Source organism: Apodemus sylvaticus, chromosome 1, assembly GCF_947179515.1.
Source record: "Apodemus sylvaticus chromosome 1, mApoSyl1.1, whole genome shotgun sequence".
In the NCBI taxonomy this organism is placed as follows: Eukaryota; Metazoa; Chordata; class Mammalia; order Rodentia; family Muridae; genus Apodemus; species Apodemus sylvaticus.
In genome coordinates this window covers 67,230,172-67,246,500 of record NC_067472.1, presented here as the reverse complement: position 1 = coordinate 67,246,500, position 16,329 = coordinate 67,230,172, and the positions used below count along the sequence as shown (strand labels likewise).

The window sequence follows — 16,329 nt, the reverse complement described above, 5'->3', positions numbered from 1 at the left end:
TGGTGGGATATACTTCCATCTCTCACAGTGACTTATTTATTCTGCCCTTTTTATAGCTGTGAGGACACATGAATATATGCTTATCTCCCCAGCAACTATCCTGTGCAACCTCCTTTTTGTAGCTGCCCAGCTACTTCACATTCAGCTGTCTAGAGGTCTGTGGTTGGGCCCCAGTCTCTAAGTCTCTGCTGTGTTCATATCCTGCCTTGAAGGCACTACCTCACTTGCTAACTTTTTTCAGGGCTCCAGGTTTCTCTGTACATTGTGGGCTTTAGCCCTCCAATCAGCTGACTTCTCAGAAGCCCTGGTTTTCTTAATGAGAGGACAGAAATAGAAGCCAACACCTAGGCATCGGCACATCACCACTGAGAAGCTCTTGCCTCCAGATTCTCAGCTGATAAACAAGGGAACATTTAAGTCATTTAAAAATAATTTGTTCATTTAAAAACATTGACTTAATATCGACTCTGCCTTGGCCCCATGCTGTGTGCTAAGAATGGAGAGAAAATAAATCAAGACGCTGGTATGAGAAAGTCCCCGGTCTTGGGTAACACAGGTGATGGGAACTAAGTGGTTCTCAAGGACCATTCTGAAATAAGGATACTCATCCAGGCTTAGGGAGGGACCTAGAACGATGCTCTAGGAGGGTCTGTGCATTGTTGTAAAGGCTAGCACTCGTGAGCTCTAGAGAAAGGGAATTAAAGGGACTGGACAGGCCTGGGGCTGAAAGAGCTCACAGGAGACTGGGAACGAGAAGACACACAGAGGCCCACGCAGGGGACTCTGATGTGGTTAGAGCCTGGATGTCATCCTGAGGGCAAAGATCAGATCTGATACATGTTTGGAAAAGTCATAGGGATCCAATAGGGGATGGAACCTTGGGCAGGAAGGGAGGGAAATTAACCAAGTTAACAAAACAAAATTCACTCAGGTTTCAGTTCATGTCTAATGTTTTGAGCACGTGTTACACAGTTCACAGAGCTTGTTTGGGATGCTGTGGAAGCTTCCAGAGATACTGCCTAGTTGGTCACCAAGGCAATCCTTTAAATGACATATATAACCTGATTCCTGCTTTGTTTTCAGCTCTATAGTAGTATAAATGGCTAGAGAATCCTGTCACGGTGGACTGAGCGGCTCTGCCATGGGCTCCCCACCAGAATGGACTAAAGCCCGCTGGAGCCACAAGCCAAGGCAATCTGTTCTCCTGAAAGGACTGTGATCAGTGACACGAAGGTTACTAATCCACACTCTTAAGATATTCCTGGGTGAGGACCTGTTTCAACCAACACAAGTGTGTATGTAGATTGTACCAGAGAGGTTTACTTAATAAACAATTCTATCCTTACCAAACAGTTCTTGTTGTATATCTCACAAACTCTTGCACTGCTGAGCTGATCCATGTTCACATGGGAAGATTCTCTATGACTGAGCACTTGGTACATTATTGATGTCTAACAGAGCAGGGGCTTTCTGGGAGAGTGACTCCCACAGGTGTATCTGGAGCAGTGGTAAGGCTGAGATCAGACTCACCCATCAGCCAGATGGGCACATTCTACTGTGGTGACCACCTGTGAAGGGTCCTTCCAGGATGTCTGAGAATGGCTAACAAGTAGGTCACACACCCAACTGTGACAGACTGTGTGAATTTTGGGAGATCTAGAGGTATAAGAAGGGAGTGTAAAAACACATGTATAAAGCTTCTCAAAGGAGCTTGTCATCCATTAAGGAGGGGGAAAAAGACACTCATATCCTAGCTACAATTTATAGTGATAAACCAACCCAGTCATCTTCCCATGGCCATGACAGGTCCCATGTGCAGGGCCATGCTGGCATTCTGCTCACTCTGGGGGGGGGGGGGTCTAGAGACCTATGCCACTCTGCTGCTTTCTTGACAGTGTCACCGCCCTTGGTCACCTGATGCTTCTTTGACTAACATTTTACTTGACTTGGTCTCAAATGGTTGAATTCTTCAGTAACATTCAGGCCCCCTCCTGCAGTGTTTTACCAGCATCTGACAGTGACATTTGTCTTCAGTCCTCTCTGTGGTCACACAATGTAACCACTGTCACATGTCCTGATATCCCTAGGACAAGAGCATGTCCCTCTGCTATCTAGGTGACCTGCTGCTGCCCATGTCATCAGGACAGTCTGTGCTTCTAGCCCTGCTCCCATTCTTTACTTAATCCAATATTCAGGGTCATCTGCCATCACCAGAATCCTGAGAGTGTAGACAGAATTCTTCATGAACAGAAGCGAGTGGTCCTTTTTCTACTTCTAACATCTCTTCCTAGAGATAGCAGTGGGTTCTCTGCACTTCATCTCTGCTGACTGAGTTCCCAGCTATATTATCACTTCCCTACTGGGGAAAACTGGGGTTGTTTGTCCTGAACCCAGGCCCTGAGAGGGAGCCACAAGGCTAGAGGTGACTGGAGTGGGAGTGTGCTAGCCTGACAGATACTACCATCAGCCATGGTAGTATCTCCATGTGTTGAGAAGTAATCTCCCAGGAAATGGCCAGCTACTATGAGGGTCCTGAGGCAGCAGACCCCACATAGTATTGTGTCTTGAGGAGATAGTGTTGAACAGGTTGTTGGTATAGCGAAATTCCCCATGAAGGAGAAATAGGTGGCCTGTTCAGAGCTCCAGGAACTTGGATTTTCATATTATTGAGATCTCCATGGGTCAACATGTGAAAACAACCTATAGACAAATCCAGAAATATTTCCCAGATGAAGTGTCAAGCCTTGACTTGCAGCATCTGGTGATGGTCACCTGCTGTGTCTGAATGAAGAATGTCATCTCCAAGTAGTTCTCCTTCCCCAGCATCATTTTTCAGTAACTCACTCTCCATGTAAATGCTGAGTTCATCTTCTGTTCAGCTGGATGTTCAGCTGGATACCCAGCAGCCTTCTGGTCTGATCCTACACCCCTTCTCAGCTCTAATGTGTCTGTGCCCTAGACAGCCTGGTTGTGACCTGCTTCTTTTGTGAGCCCCATGTGCCCCTGAGCATCTACTCCAGGCAAAGAAAGTTTGTAGAGAACAAGGTCCCTTCATAGCACACCAAATACTGGTTGCTGCCTCGCTCCCCGTTCTGTAGATGAGTAGGGGAGGTCCCATCAGACCTTGAGGGCAGTGATGGAGGAGTTGTACATAGAAAAGTACTGCCATTTGGGAGAGGGGCATTTACAAAGCACAGCTGGAGCAAAACATTCTACCTCAGACCAAGCCACTCCAGAAACTGAGGAAATCAGATTTTGTGCTTCTCCTGGGGATGAGTCAGCTCGGAGACAAATGGATTTCATTTAAACAAAATGATCAGGCATGTTCAAAGATGGCCAAAAGTGCAAGGACGTGGGTCCTGTCAGGCACTGACAGGCCCTGGCCATCTGGGGTTATTATTGTGGGTCAAACATGAGCAGGCATGTGGGAGTGACCAGAGTTGTCATTAACCACCCTGTCATAGCAAGCAGAACATTCCCTTCATCATCCTAGCTAAAAAGCCTTGTAGTTTCCAGTCCTTGAATCACATAAAATCTGAGGATCCCAGATGCTCTGTGGGTGAAAAAGTGCTGGTACTCAGGTGATGGCTGTATGATAAATCCCAGACCCAAAGAGGATGGGTGTTGGCACGGTGCAGAATCCAGGCGCTAATAGTCACATTGGGTCCCATCTGATGCCTCCACTGGGGTGCTGCCAATCACTCCTGCAGTGTGTGATCTACAGTGTCTATCCATGTAATCACACTGCTCCTCTGGCATAGTCAGGCTTCAAGCCTGTGATCTTTGATATCACCCACCGCAGCTGACAGCTGGCCTGGCAGTCAGGAGCTGGGGTCTCCTCCTAGAGTTGATTGCCATCTTCGACACAAACCCAGTTACTTCCGACACTAATGTTCTTCACCAAATTTGATTATGAAGCACAGTATTGTCTCTCTTGATTCCCTGGTACACTGAGATGACTGCCTTAAACCTGGACTTCAACTACTTAGCCAATTAGAAATGACTTCTCCTTCATTAGCTACAAAGCGCCCTCAGAGGAAATGCTCATGACAGCATCATTGACCTCCAAAGCAAGGCCCACCTCAGTCACAGTCTCTAAAAGAGTCCATCTCTTCCTTCAGCTCCAGGCCCATAAATACAGGTACAGAAAGGTGTTCAATGCCCCTTCAACGAATAAAGTTTTTATTCAATATACTGATACAGTCAAAATTATTCTATGCTGGTTAAAACACACAGTAAAAATGGACAGGTATATGGAGTGGCCAATTGCTATAGCTGCTGAGAGACTACTGGATCTATTGGTCACGGGCACGTGCCCCATCCCTTCAAGTCTCTTCTCAGCACATGTGAGCACACTACCTTTCCCAAACTTTCCCTTCCATCCCCTCTTGACTCTCATGCAAGGATAGAGTCCTTCCCCTCTGAGTACAGAGGCCAGAAGGGCTCTTAGGTACCACTGGAAATAGCTCTGCTTGCGAAGGCTCACAGATGTATCTCCCATTAGCTCTGTTGGAATTTGAATGTGAAATGCTCTCGCAGGTTTCATGTGTATGTGGTCATCGGCCGATGGTGCTGCTTTGGAACATTGTGGAACCTTTAGAAGTGGTTCCACAGGAGATGGAGGTGTGACATTTTATAGCCCAGACCCTACTTCCTGTCTACTCTTTGGTTCATGATTGAGAAGGTGGTGCAATCAGGGGCCTCAAGCTCCTCCTGCCTCTGCACTTCCCCATCCTGACAGACTTTATCCTCAAACCCTTTGCCCAAATAGCCTTTTCCTTCTTTCTCAAGTTGCCTCATTCGGGCATTTTGTTTTAGCATTGAGAAAGACAATGATTATAAGTCATAAAGATTCAAATTCCACATGGAAGGGTTTCAGTTTGAAGGAGCGTTGGTTGCCTTCCCAATGTCCCTTTCCTGTGGCCTGTCACCGTAACATTCTGCAGGCTCTGTAGGGACAGACTTTTTCTTCTTTTGAATGCTTCTCTATTTAGTGGACTCCCAGAGGATGTTTCAAGAATTTCTGTGTATGGCCCTGATGTCTCTGGTAAGTACAGGTGGTTGAAAATGGGACAAAACAATCAGGCCTGGTATGGGAGGCCGCCTTCTCCATTGCTGAATGTGAAGTTGTGACCAATGTTTGAGGTCTCCTAAGTACAGCTCTGGCACAAGGGCTTGGCACAGACAATGTATCTAAGAAGCGAGTGCAGAATGTACAGCTGAGTCAGTAACTGTGTGGTCCTCAGAGTGTAGGAGATGCCCAGATTTTTCACAAGCCTCCTCTCCTAAGTTCAGGGAAGTGTTTTTGTCTTAGATGGGAGTGGGTCTCAGGGAATAGGAATAGGGTTGGTCCCTGAGCACAGATAGGTCCAGGTAAACTGTTGGTAAATATGGAAATAAATCCTGGGCTACAGGACAACGCTGCCACCAGTGAGGACATACTGTCCTCACACCGGAACATACCACTCTGATCCCCACCTCTGGTGCTTGCAGTCTTGCCAAATAATAGCCTTAGCAATTATTTGTATTTTATTTATAATTTATTACTTATTTATACTTATTAATAAAATTGTACCTGGTTATTCCAGACCCAACTGACTTCATTTGATCTGAGGATTATTTTTGCATTAGGGATTGTTATCTGGGAATCAAGAACAGGTGACCACAGTTCCCCACAGATTACAGCTTTATCCAATTGCTTCTAGAGAAAAGGCCCTGGACACACCTGAAATTCTGTGTGGTCAAATCCAGAGCAGCCAATCCAGGGAGAGGAATGAAAGCATAGAGGCAAAAGAAACAAATGGGCCAAAAGGATTAAAAAAAACAAAAACAAAGAAATAGTGAGTGGCAAATATTTAACCTTCTTGCTATTCGGTGCAGGCCGAGTGTGCTGGCAAAATGAACTCTTGGGAGTTCTCAGACATTGCTGCTGGGAGACTATACTGAATTAAAACAGCCTCTTCAAAAACAAGCTTGTAACAGAAGTCAAATGTTTCTATTCGGAAGGAAATAAATCATGGACATATGCACAGGCATACGTTCACACACACACACATTTATATATGTGTAGATAAAAATGTATATATTTAAAGAGCAAAGATGGGAAACACACCACTATGTGAACCACATGAGATCCAGGCTTTCTAAACTGACAATAAATGGTATTCCATCAAATAGTCCATTATTCATCTAAAGTATTTTTTCCAGGGGTGGGTAACTCAATGCTCAGGTTTATGAAGTTCTCCAATATCACACACTCACACACTCAGAGAGGGAAAGATAGAGAGATTTTTCATAAGAGTTCATACTAATTTAATTATGAGCTACTTGCAAGAACAGATAGTATGTACACACATTTGTAAACGTTCAGTCTTAAGGGATTGACTGAAAAGAAGAAATTGGTTTAAGTGTGTCCAATTGCGACTCAGTATCAGATATATTATAAAAGTCTTCAGCCTGTTTTTTTTAAGTCTCTCTAAATTTTATTTTATATTTTTGAGGTTCTGGGTATAGAACCCAGGGCCATGCACATCCTACACATGTCCCATCACCTAAAAATCATTTCTAGGGGGGAAAAAGTCTGAAATTAAGTATATTCCACTGGTAAATAATTTTAGGTACAGTTTGTTTTGGCTTTCTGATCTTAAGATGGCTTTGCAAAATTGGCTAATTTAGTAACAATTTGGTATGTTCACCTCTTATTTTACGTGAGAAGCATGGATTATATCATTTTATTACTATTATCAAAAGATTCCACGGTACTAAAGACCTGCCCCAAGAACATGGAGAAGATAAGCTTCTTCTTAGAATTCAAGGGCCATCAGATAGCACATGCCTGCCCTCCAAACCACTTAAGCATGGCATCTTCTGCTGTGACCATGACAATCAATCCCTCCTTTGAGTACCATCTTGGCCCTGGGCCTGGCAAATCTCTACAGGGATGATAGTCATATGCTGTGTGTCTTAGAAAGGAAGGGAAATCAGACACACAACAAGCTGAGGGCTGATGCCAATATGCAGACACTTGGTGGGGGGTGGGGAGTGCCATGTGCCCTCGGACTTTAAGTTGAAGGCCTAACTATGGAGCCTCTGTCTGTTCCACACTGTCCACACCAGGTTCAGAAGGACTCCATAGTGACCCTGGCTGTTCTATTTGACCAATAGCCACTATGTGATGAGTGTAACTGTTAATCAATCTTTTCTGTATTTTGACATAATAGTGAACTCAAATTCCAGAGCCCCTCCGGGAGCTAGCTATGGTGTCAGCTTGTGTCTATGAGGTTCACTTCTTCAGACAGACTGATTCTGGGAGGACCCAGAGGTAGCTCTGAGCCCTTATATTTCTTAGGTCCAGCACTCTGAAAAGAACTTCTACCTTCAGCCCTGGATAGGCATGCACTGAGCACCAAGGATGCTATAGAGACACTCCCAATACCCTCTCTCCTATGGACTCAGCTAAATAGGCAGGAGAAAACCAGCAAGCTGTTACTCAATTAAATAGAGCTTTAAAAAAAAGTCCTCTTGTGATTTGTGCTTGTACAAGAACTAAATAAATAAAACAGAAACCTTTATTGAGCCATCTCTTGCCGGCTACAAAAGCACATAACTAGAGCCCCTCCCTAGCCCATAATCCCCTGGGAAAACCCAAGACCTGTCTTTTGAAAGTATTAGAAATCCTCCATGCCTGGCTTCATTATTCCGTAAGCACACAGGTTTCTGAACTAAGTACTCAGCAAATGCAATATAAAAATCTTGTTAATCACTCAGTCCATAAAGCGTGACCTTTCTACGGCTCATTCTTTAAGCAGCTGGAAGTCTCCTGGGCTCAGCTATCAAATTCTCATGAGCATGAGTGACTTATGAAATTGGCTGGCATTTTTTATAAAGTCTGAGTATTGTGGGTGGTGGCATTGCTTTATGACAGGGCGGTAAACTTAGATTGGCCTGTTCTACTCCAGAACTGAAGGAGCTTACGGGCCTTTGTGGAGTCAGCGAGGTACTGGGACATTGATCCTCATGCACCCACCCATAGTTCTTGCTGATTTTCATGTAAGTGTCTCAAAATCAAATGCTGTGCTGAATCATCCACCCTGGTGAGTTAAACATGCGCTGAAATATCATTAGTAAGTTTCTCCATCAAAGCTCTTTGGAGGTCTTAAGGGTCCTGTGATCTTACCCCACCTAGTCCTTGCCCAGGAAGGCAATGCCAGCCCTATTGCTATCCCTACAAGTTGTTGGAAGACTGCATTAAGACACTGGACTCAGGCTTGAGAGATGGCTCAGCGGTTAAGAGCACTGACTGCTCTCCTGAAGGTCTTGAGTTCAAATCCCAACAACCACATGGTGGCTCACAACCATCTGGTAAAGAGACCTGACGCCCTCCTCTGGTGAACCTAGTGTACTTAGATATAATAATAAATAAATCTTATTTAAAAAAGACATTGGACTCAATGGTTTCCAAAATTAAAAGTCAGAGTTTAGACAAAAGGATGGAGTGACATTTTCCCTTGTATTTCTCAAAAGTTCATGACCAGAGAGATAGCTTAAAGGTTCTTGCTCTAGTGCTACAAGACCTGAGTACAATCCTCTGGGTCCACAAGGTAGAAAGAAAGAACAGAAGTTATCAAGTTGTCCTCTAACTTCAACATGTGTCCTGTGTCCTCTGTGACACACACACTCGCACAATAAATAAATAAATAAATAAATAAATAAATAAATAAATAAATAAATAAATAAATGTAAATTTAAAAACTAATTCATGGTACCATGCTGATCCAACTGGCTAGGACCCTGAAGAAATGATCAGATAGAGTCTTCAAGGCTGGAAGCTGTTCAGAGTAGGGGGCGGGAGGTTGAGATAGTCTAATAGCATGACAGTATCTCAAGGAATCTCGGAGGCCACAGAGCTAAACTTAATCACTTGGCCCTGAGGGAGATGGTTGAAAATATTTGACCAAACTTGATACCATTATTCCAACCAGTGGCTTCTCCTTCCAGACAAGCTACTGTAGGAATGCAGTTGGCTCTTGCCCAGACCTTCAGTCCTGACTCATTCTCCTAATGGTTCCCACACTATCCTATGTCTGTTCTGTGGGGGCAAAAGTGTGGACTCTGGAAACAAACAACAGCCCTTCCAGGGAACAAACCTTCCTCACACAATCCATAGACTCCTCTAATGCTTGCATGAGCCAGTTGGGTGCACATGAGTAAGATGCCAGTCACAGTTTAAACAGCCTCCTCAGGACACCCAGGAAATCCCAGGGAAATGGGATTCAGTGTATCCTGTGTACTATGGGGTCTGTCATGGTAAAAGCAGTTGTACCACGGCAGGGACAGGAGCCCACATGGAATGGTCCTGGTCAGACTGAGGAGGATATTTGAGTGAAGGAGATGGATGAAGTCTTGCACAATGAAGTTATAACTAGGCTCCACTGTTAAGCCTAGACAAGAGGGAGTCGCTTGAACACATTCGTACCCTGTCACCTTTGGCCCTTCCAGTTTCTGAGACCAAAAACTGAGGTTTAATTTCAAGTGACAGGTGTATAAACAGGTATACATGTTCCTGTTCATAATGCCAAGATGGGTAGGTGGGGGTGAATACTTTTCTGCTAGAGTCCTGAGGAGCTGTCCCTGCCTCTGTCCCTCCTTCCTCTGGCCAGCACCCAGTGTCCAGCTGGGCACCTGTGGGAGTAATGATTCAGCCTTTTCCCTCTCCTCACAGACTTGTTCTGTGCCCTCTCTGTATCTGTTGAAGAGAAGGCAAAGATGTCTCCAGGAGACAACCTGGCAGGGAGAAACATGTCACTGCAGAGTTTGGGAATTTGCTTTGGATTCACAAGGCCATTACTGTATTCATTACAATTACCCTCACACAGACTTCATTACTGCCTTCTGGGTTCAGCTGCACTTGGTGAAGAGATCCAACTGGGCTACAATATTGTATTGGCTCATTTTGTGCCCGAAAGCCAAAGTAAGAAATAAAAGTCCTTGGAAGGAGGTTCACATGCAGTTCCTTCCACTCAAAATGAGATTCAGAAATTGCTTTACTTAAAACCAGTCTAATTATTCAGAGGTGTAAGATTCCTTATGGGGTTAAGATACCCATAGGGGGTCATCCATGAGGTTTGAGCCCTGAAACCTAGCCTGGGGATGGCAGGAATCTTTCCCACACTGGCTGGTACTTCTCTGCGATCCTAGCAGCCCATGCCCCGCAGACCCGTCTTCCCAACACCCCTCCCCCTCCCAGAGCCCTGTTCTTCCCCACTATCCCCTCGTGATTGTTCTGCATTGTTCTTACCCCTCTCTCCAGCAGCATGTCTCGGAAATGGGTCACACGTTCTTCCAGGGGTAGGAGAATCTGTGGGGGTGGTGTCTGTGGTCCCTTGTCCACTTGCTGGGTGTCTTCTGTTCCAGGGCTTCCACAGCTTTCAGTCCTTCAGGGGCACAAGATGCAGAGTCAGCTATGCCCAACTTGTTCCCAGTGAAACCTTAAAACTCTCTGAGAGGACTCTTCATGGAACAAAGAGTCTTGGGTCAGATCTGGTGCCTCAAGTCTATAGTTTCAGCTCATGGGAGGCTGAGCTAGCAGGATTGCCATGAGTGTGAGGCCTAAAATACAGAGAGAAACATTGTCTCAAACAAAAGAAAACAAGGAAAGAGAAAAAGAAAGGAAGGAAGGAAGGAAGGAAGGAAGGAAGGAAGGAAGGAAGGAAGAATGAAAGAAAGAAAGAAAGAAAGAAAGAAAGAAAGAAAGAAAGAAAGAAAGAAAGAAAGAAAGAAAGAAAGAAGGGAGGGAGGGAGGGAGGGAGGGAGGGAGGGAGGGAGGGAGGGAGGGAGGAAGGGAGGAAGGGAGGAAGGGAGGAAGGGAGGAAGGGAGGAAGGGAGGAAGGGAGGAAGGGAGGAAGGGAGGAAGGGAGGAAGGGAGGAAGGGAGGAAGGGAGGAAGGGAGGAAGGGAGGAAGGGAGGAAGGGAGGAAGGGAGGAAGGGAGGAAGGGAGGAAGGGAGGAAGGGAGGAAGGGAGGAAGGGAGGAAGGGAGGAAGGGAGGAAGGGAGGAAGGGAGGAAGGGAGGAAGGGAGGAAGGGAGGAAGGGAGGAAGGGAGGAAGGGAGGAAGGGAGGAAGGGAGGAAGGGAGGAAGGGAGGAAGGGAGGAAGGGAGGAAGGGAGGAAAGTCTTGCCTTGAAAGGCTTTGCTGTGCTGTGAGAGGAGAATGAGACTGAAGTCCTGGCCTACAGCTCCAAGTCCCAAGAAGGCCATGGCTGGGACAGAATCACAGACTTGTCTCTGAAATGTCTACCGCCTAGAGGATGGATGGAATATGGAAAAGGGAGATCCACTCTTTTGAAGTACCACTGTGGGTGTGCTTGTCAAGGTAACAGGGCCCCTGATAGTTCTTTTCATAGCACATGCCTTATTCTAGAAATACCTGGGAGCCTTCTCAAACACCTAAGTGCCCGCATCAGAAGAAAATACTTGACCAAAGTTGATACCATCATTCCACACAGTGACTTCTCTTCATAGACAAGTTAATGTGACACCCTCAGCCTGGAGGATGCAGTTGGCTCTTGCCCTGTCCTGCAGTCCTGACTTCAGCCTTACCCTGATCACCGTGATTCCTCATAGGACCCATCCCCCAGCTCCAGTCCCACATCTGTCTCCGGTCAGGCTCCATGGCAGTGGCTGTTCAAAATGACTAGTGGAGTCATTTTGTTGCTGGGAGCGCCCCAACACCAGGCACCCCTCTGCAGTACCCTTGTCCTTGCTTCTCCCAGGTCAAGCTGGCCAGTCATGGTAAATTGAAGTTACACAGACAACGCCGAAGACAGACTGCCCACACCAGCAGAAGTACATGTGTGGGAGACACATGGAGCTAATCTTTATGGAGCTAAGTTTGTTGTTGCATTTAGTATGTGCTGAGAGCATTCAGCATTCTGTGCCTAACAAGGGTCTTGGCTCATAGGGCTGTAGTGTAGATTATTCCAAACTAGTGGGAAATATATGAAGGCACAACAAGGGGTGCTGAACATATGAGGGGATTTTATTTATAGATCAGCTGTTTCAGGGAAATGTACTGCCTTTGCTTCTCCTATGACGGCACGGAAAAGATATAATTAGGCCCTCTTTGTAGTAAGTTTTCATTAGCCCAAAATAGAAGTGTGGAAACAAGGCTTATATTGTTGTACCTTGAGCATATCATGATCTCCTGTTATTGCTTATCCAACAAAATATTTTGCTCAGAGCTACTGGTTGCCTTCCAGAGGATGGGGCTCTCAGTTTGCCTGGATTGGTCAGAGGCAAATGCAAAGATCTGAGCATATGTCTGCATTCTCGCTTTGGAATGGGTTTTGTACTTCTAATAAAAGGTAAGGCTTTCGGTGGATGATAAAGCTTGCTCCTTTTGAGTTGTGCCCAGAAAGAAAGTCACCTGAGCTTGGTACTTAGCCTGGCACATTGCTCTGGTGTCAAGTAAATAGCTGGACAGAAATTGTCCCACATCTTGCTTTAAAAACTGTCCTAGCTCAACCCCTCTCAAACTGTGGATTTAGAAGGGGTTTGTTTTGTTCAACCGCTCACCTACAGAAGATGTCCCCTAACTCCAGGTACCAACAACCCAGAGTCTCCTAACTTCAAGGAAGAAGATACCATTTCCCTCCTGTTTCCCCTGTTAGGCAGAAAGAATCCTGAGGTAACCATCTCCATCTCTGTAGAGAGATTCTGTCTTCCCATGGCTGTTTTTCAGTCAGGCGCTCTGTGCACACAAGATCACCTACAACCTTTCAGATGCCTTCTTCACCCAGGTCCTCCCTGTGGGGCCATCCAAAGGCTAAACTAGTTGCCCAAGCAACCAAATGAAAACCCCAGAACTGCTGTCTGTTACAGTCTTGGAGGCTCCGTTCACTCTTAAGCCTGAGTCACCAGCTTATCTCATCAATGTCCTCTGACATACTCCCCACAGGGGAAAATGTACAGGCTAGAGCTAGAGAATCAGTCAGGCAAAGCCATGGGGCCTATGCTCAAATGTGGGGTGATAGTAGTGCCCCATCGCATGAGCTCCAGGACAGTAAAGGTCACCCCCTCAGAGTTATCTAACCCTGCCACCCTTCACAGTCATATGTTCTCAATATGACCTGCATTGCATCAGACACCAAATTGTTGGCAAGCCAGGTACCTCACTCACCCAGGCAACGTAGCCTGTTGGGCCAAGATTGAGGAGAGGTACATACACACAAGCCACAGTGGAAGTCAGCTGAAGTTCTAGCATAGTATAGGCATTCTTGGACATTCCCACTACCCTATCATACCAGCAGCTTTCCAGGAATGGTAGGTCTTTGGGTTGAACATGAGAGAAATGATGGTTGCCTTGGGCCATTGCAACCACTGGGTCACCACCTTGTGTAGTGAGAGCCACTATCTGGGAAGCTGATGACTCAAGTGGAGAGTCCCATGGATGTGATCTGCTCAAGGGAAAGCACCAATGTAAACATGTCATGTTCAATGTGCCCTCACCTCACAGTGACACTGCCTCTTGGACATCTTAGCCAAGCCGTGGAAAGCTCTGAATCTTATTGTTTTCAGTAAGCTATGAAGTTCTAACAAGGTGATCTTGACATTCCTACAGCATAATTCTGCAATGGAATGGGATCCTGTTAATTCCACCCCACCGAAACAGCAAACATCAGGGCAGTCACTGTCTTGGCAATGTTGCCTCCCCAGATAGCAGATTTTCTCTTTTCAAGGCGGTAACCTTCGGCTGCAGTAGCCTGAGACAAGTTTCTCTCCTCTCATGTTCCACCCTAGATAATGGCTACCCAAAGGCCTCATATTTCTTCAAAGTTGTTGGAATAACACAGTGATGGGAATGCCAGCCAGAGCCCATCCAGCAATATTTCACTATATCCTGTGACTCAACAGCTTCTGCTCTGACTCCTCACTATGGCTGTGTACAAGTATGTCACTTTTGGTGAGTCCTGTGATGTTTTGGAAAATTAGTAAACCTAAGGAGCTGCCACATGTATGGCCAGATGTGGCTATGTGGGCAGATATTTGGATAGCCTCATCATACTTCTGTGAATATGTGAACAGACAATGGGACAAGCAGGCCCTTTAGTGGGTGGTTAGAGTTCAATGAAGCCAGGATAATGGTGCGAGCTTGCTTTATTATGAAGATTCCTGGGGTAGCAAGTGTACTCTGTGACCCCTTCTGTGACAGAATTCAGAGTTTTCACAGTTTGTCAAAAGTCAGCCTAATTAGGTCTTAAACCTCTAGATTGTGATCAAAATTAACCCCTATTCCTTATAAATGACCTAGTTTCTGATACTCAGCTATAGCAACAGATGTGGATGAAGACACATGAAGCTCCTTAAAATTGGTGTCTGCAGTGGGAGCCACTATGCTGGGACAGTCTTTGACCTGGGCGGATGGCTTGAGCTGTCTTGGGAAAGTTGGTATGGATACTGGACAGATGTGTAAAACACCCAGTTGTGGATCAGAAAGGTATGATCACAAATAGGTCTACTGATTCTTGGTCTACAAGGCAGGACTTTGGAAGGCCTGTCATGGCCTCTCCAGCCCACGTGTGTGGCAGGCTCTAGACACCACAGAATCCTCTGACTCCATACAGCCATCATGAGGCTGGAATTACTAACCAAAAGGGCATATCCAATAGCACAAGAGTCCTGCTTTTCACATAGTCTCCTGGGTCTGCAGTGACTCCTGCTCCCAGTTCCAAGCTAATGGTCCTCCCCAGTGAGGCTCCTTTTCTATGGACAGGACACAGAACAGAAAGCTACTTATGAGAAACTGGTGTATTTAGACTCACTGAACATTAGAGAAGTTAAACAGGAAAGAAACCTAGAGTGGGGGAGGCGTCTGGGGCTGCTACAGGAACAAGTGCTGCAAAGGGGAGCCCCGTGGGTACCCAGAAGAACATTCCAGACCAAGAAAATGGCAGCTAAGAATGTTCCAGTGGGTACAAAAGATACCTGGGTGGGTGGGGGTGCATAAAAGGGCAGGGCTAGGGTCAACAGGGATCACTTCCCTACAGTCTCCTTGGTCAACCAGAAGGAATTTGACTTTTCATTCTCATGGACATGAGGATCTAAACAAACAAACAAACAAAAAACTGGTATCAGCTTCCCTAGTCCTGAAACCCCTTCTTCACTTGGCTCATTAGCCTTAAGGCACGGTGTCCAGAAAAAGGCCTCAGTAGTAGCTCCAGAAACCTTAGTTGATCTGCTCTGGGGCACAAACATTTACTGTCCAGATTTTTGCAGAACTGAGGCCTACCTATGTCTCTTCAAATGAATTTCAGATATGATTTTCTAGATATAAAATAATTCCTGAATGACTCTTTCCTTGATGGATATTTAAAACCATCCTCCACCCTGAGTAGAAACATAATGACAGAACCATCAACAGAAGGATGTGCTAACTGACCTGGAGGTGTGGACAACTGTGAATTCCACTAGAAGCCTCCAGCAAGGTGAACGACATGGTTCTCCTATTGTAGCAGACCCAGAGACTTGGTTTTCTCTATCACATGGGCACTAGGTCCATGTGAATTTGCCTGGGATGCCTTCCCCTCCTGCCAGTGCTTGTGCTCTGTTTATGCTTTGATTGGATGTATTTAAGGGCTTACCATTGGGTGCTGAGCTGTGAATGGACACCTAGGATGCACTAACATTGTATTTGTTACCCTTCCTCTTTCTCAACACAGCAAGGCCTGTCTTCACTGGGTGAGACACTGGGGCTTTTGTGAGATTAGCACAGCTCCTTTCTGTGGTTAGCTTGAGAAAAGCAGAGCTGGAAATCAGCATTCCAGTGACTTGGGGTATGGTGTACAGGGCACACATTTCCAGACATCACCACCACAACCTTATGCCACCAGAAGTGAACACCCAGCTCCCTGGTCGATGGTACTGTGCTCACTCTCAGCAGTGTGCTGGTTTCAGCTTCTCCTGATGTGTCTCTGCTCAACTGTAGGCTCCTCAGTGTTTCTCGGTTTCCCTGGTGTCTTCTAGCTTATATCATTACAGTGATACATGGGACCTGACTTGAGAAGCTGAACTCTTTTTATCCCAGTAATTAAGTCTCTATGCAAGATGGTAGCACATCTTGGTTTTCTTAAAAAGCCATTCCCACACCTATAGTCTACAACTGCAGAGCACAGTCCCTGGTGCCAGTCGGCAGCAAAGGTCTGGTTGTATCTCATTAGTGACAATTAGTGAGTAAATTCTTGTGGGATTTGACTTTGTGGCAACTTCTTTGAAGATATTGAATGCAGTGCAATTCCAGGTCCACTTCCTAAAGAGTATATTTTGGTGTCTTCAGC

The 16,329-nt window shown here is 45.8% G+C and overlaps 1 protein-coding gene across 1 annotated transcript in view; it reads right to left on the bottom strand.

Annotated features, from left to right (window-relative positions):
* Tcerg1l (transcription elongation regulator 1 like) overlaps positions 1-16,329 on the bottom strand; it is a 181,838-nt gene that overhangs the window by 10,336 nt on the left and 155,173 nt on the right. Inside the window, exon 9 of the mRNA XM_052174404.1 lies at positions 10,298-10,433. Within this exon, the coding sequence (XP_052030364.1) occupies positions 10,298-10,433 (136 nt within the window). The remainder of the gene's footprint in view (positions 1-10,297; positions 10,434-16,329) is intronic.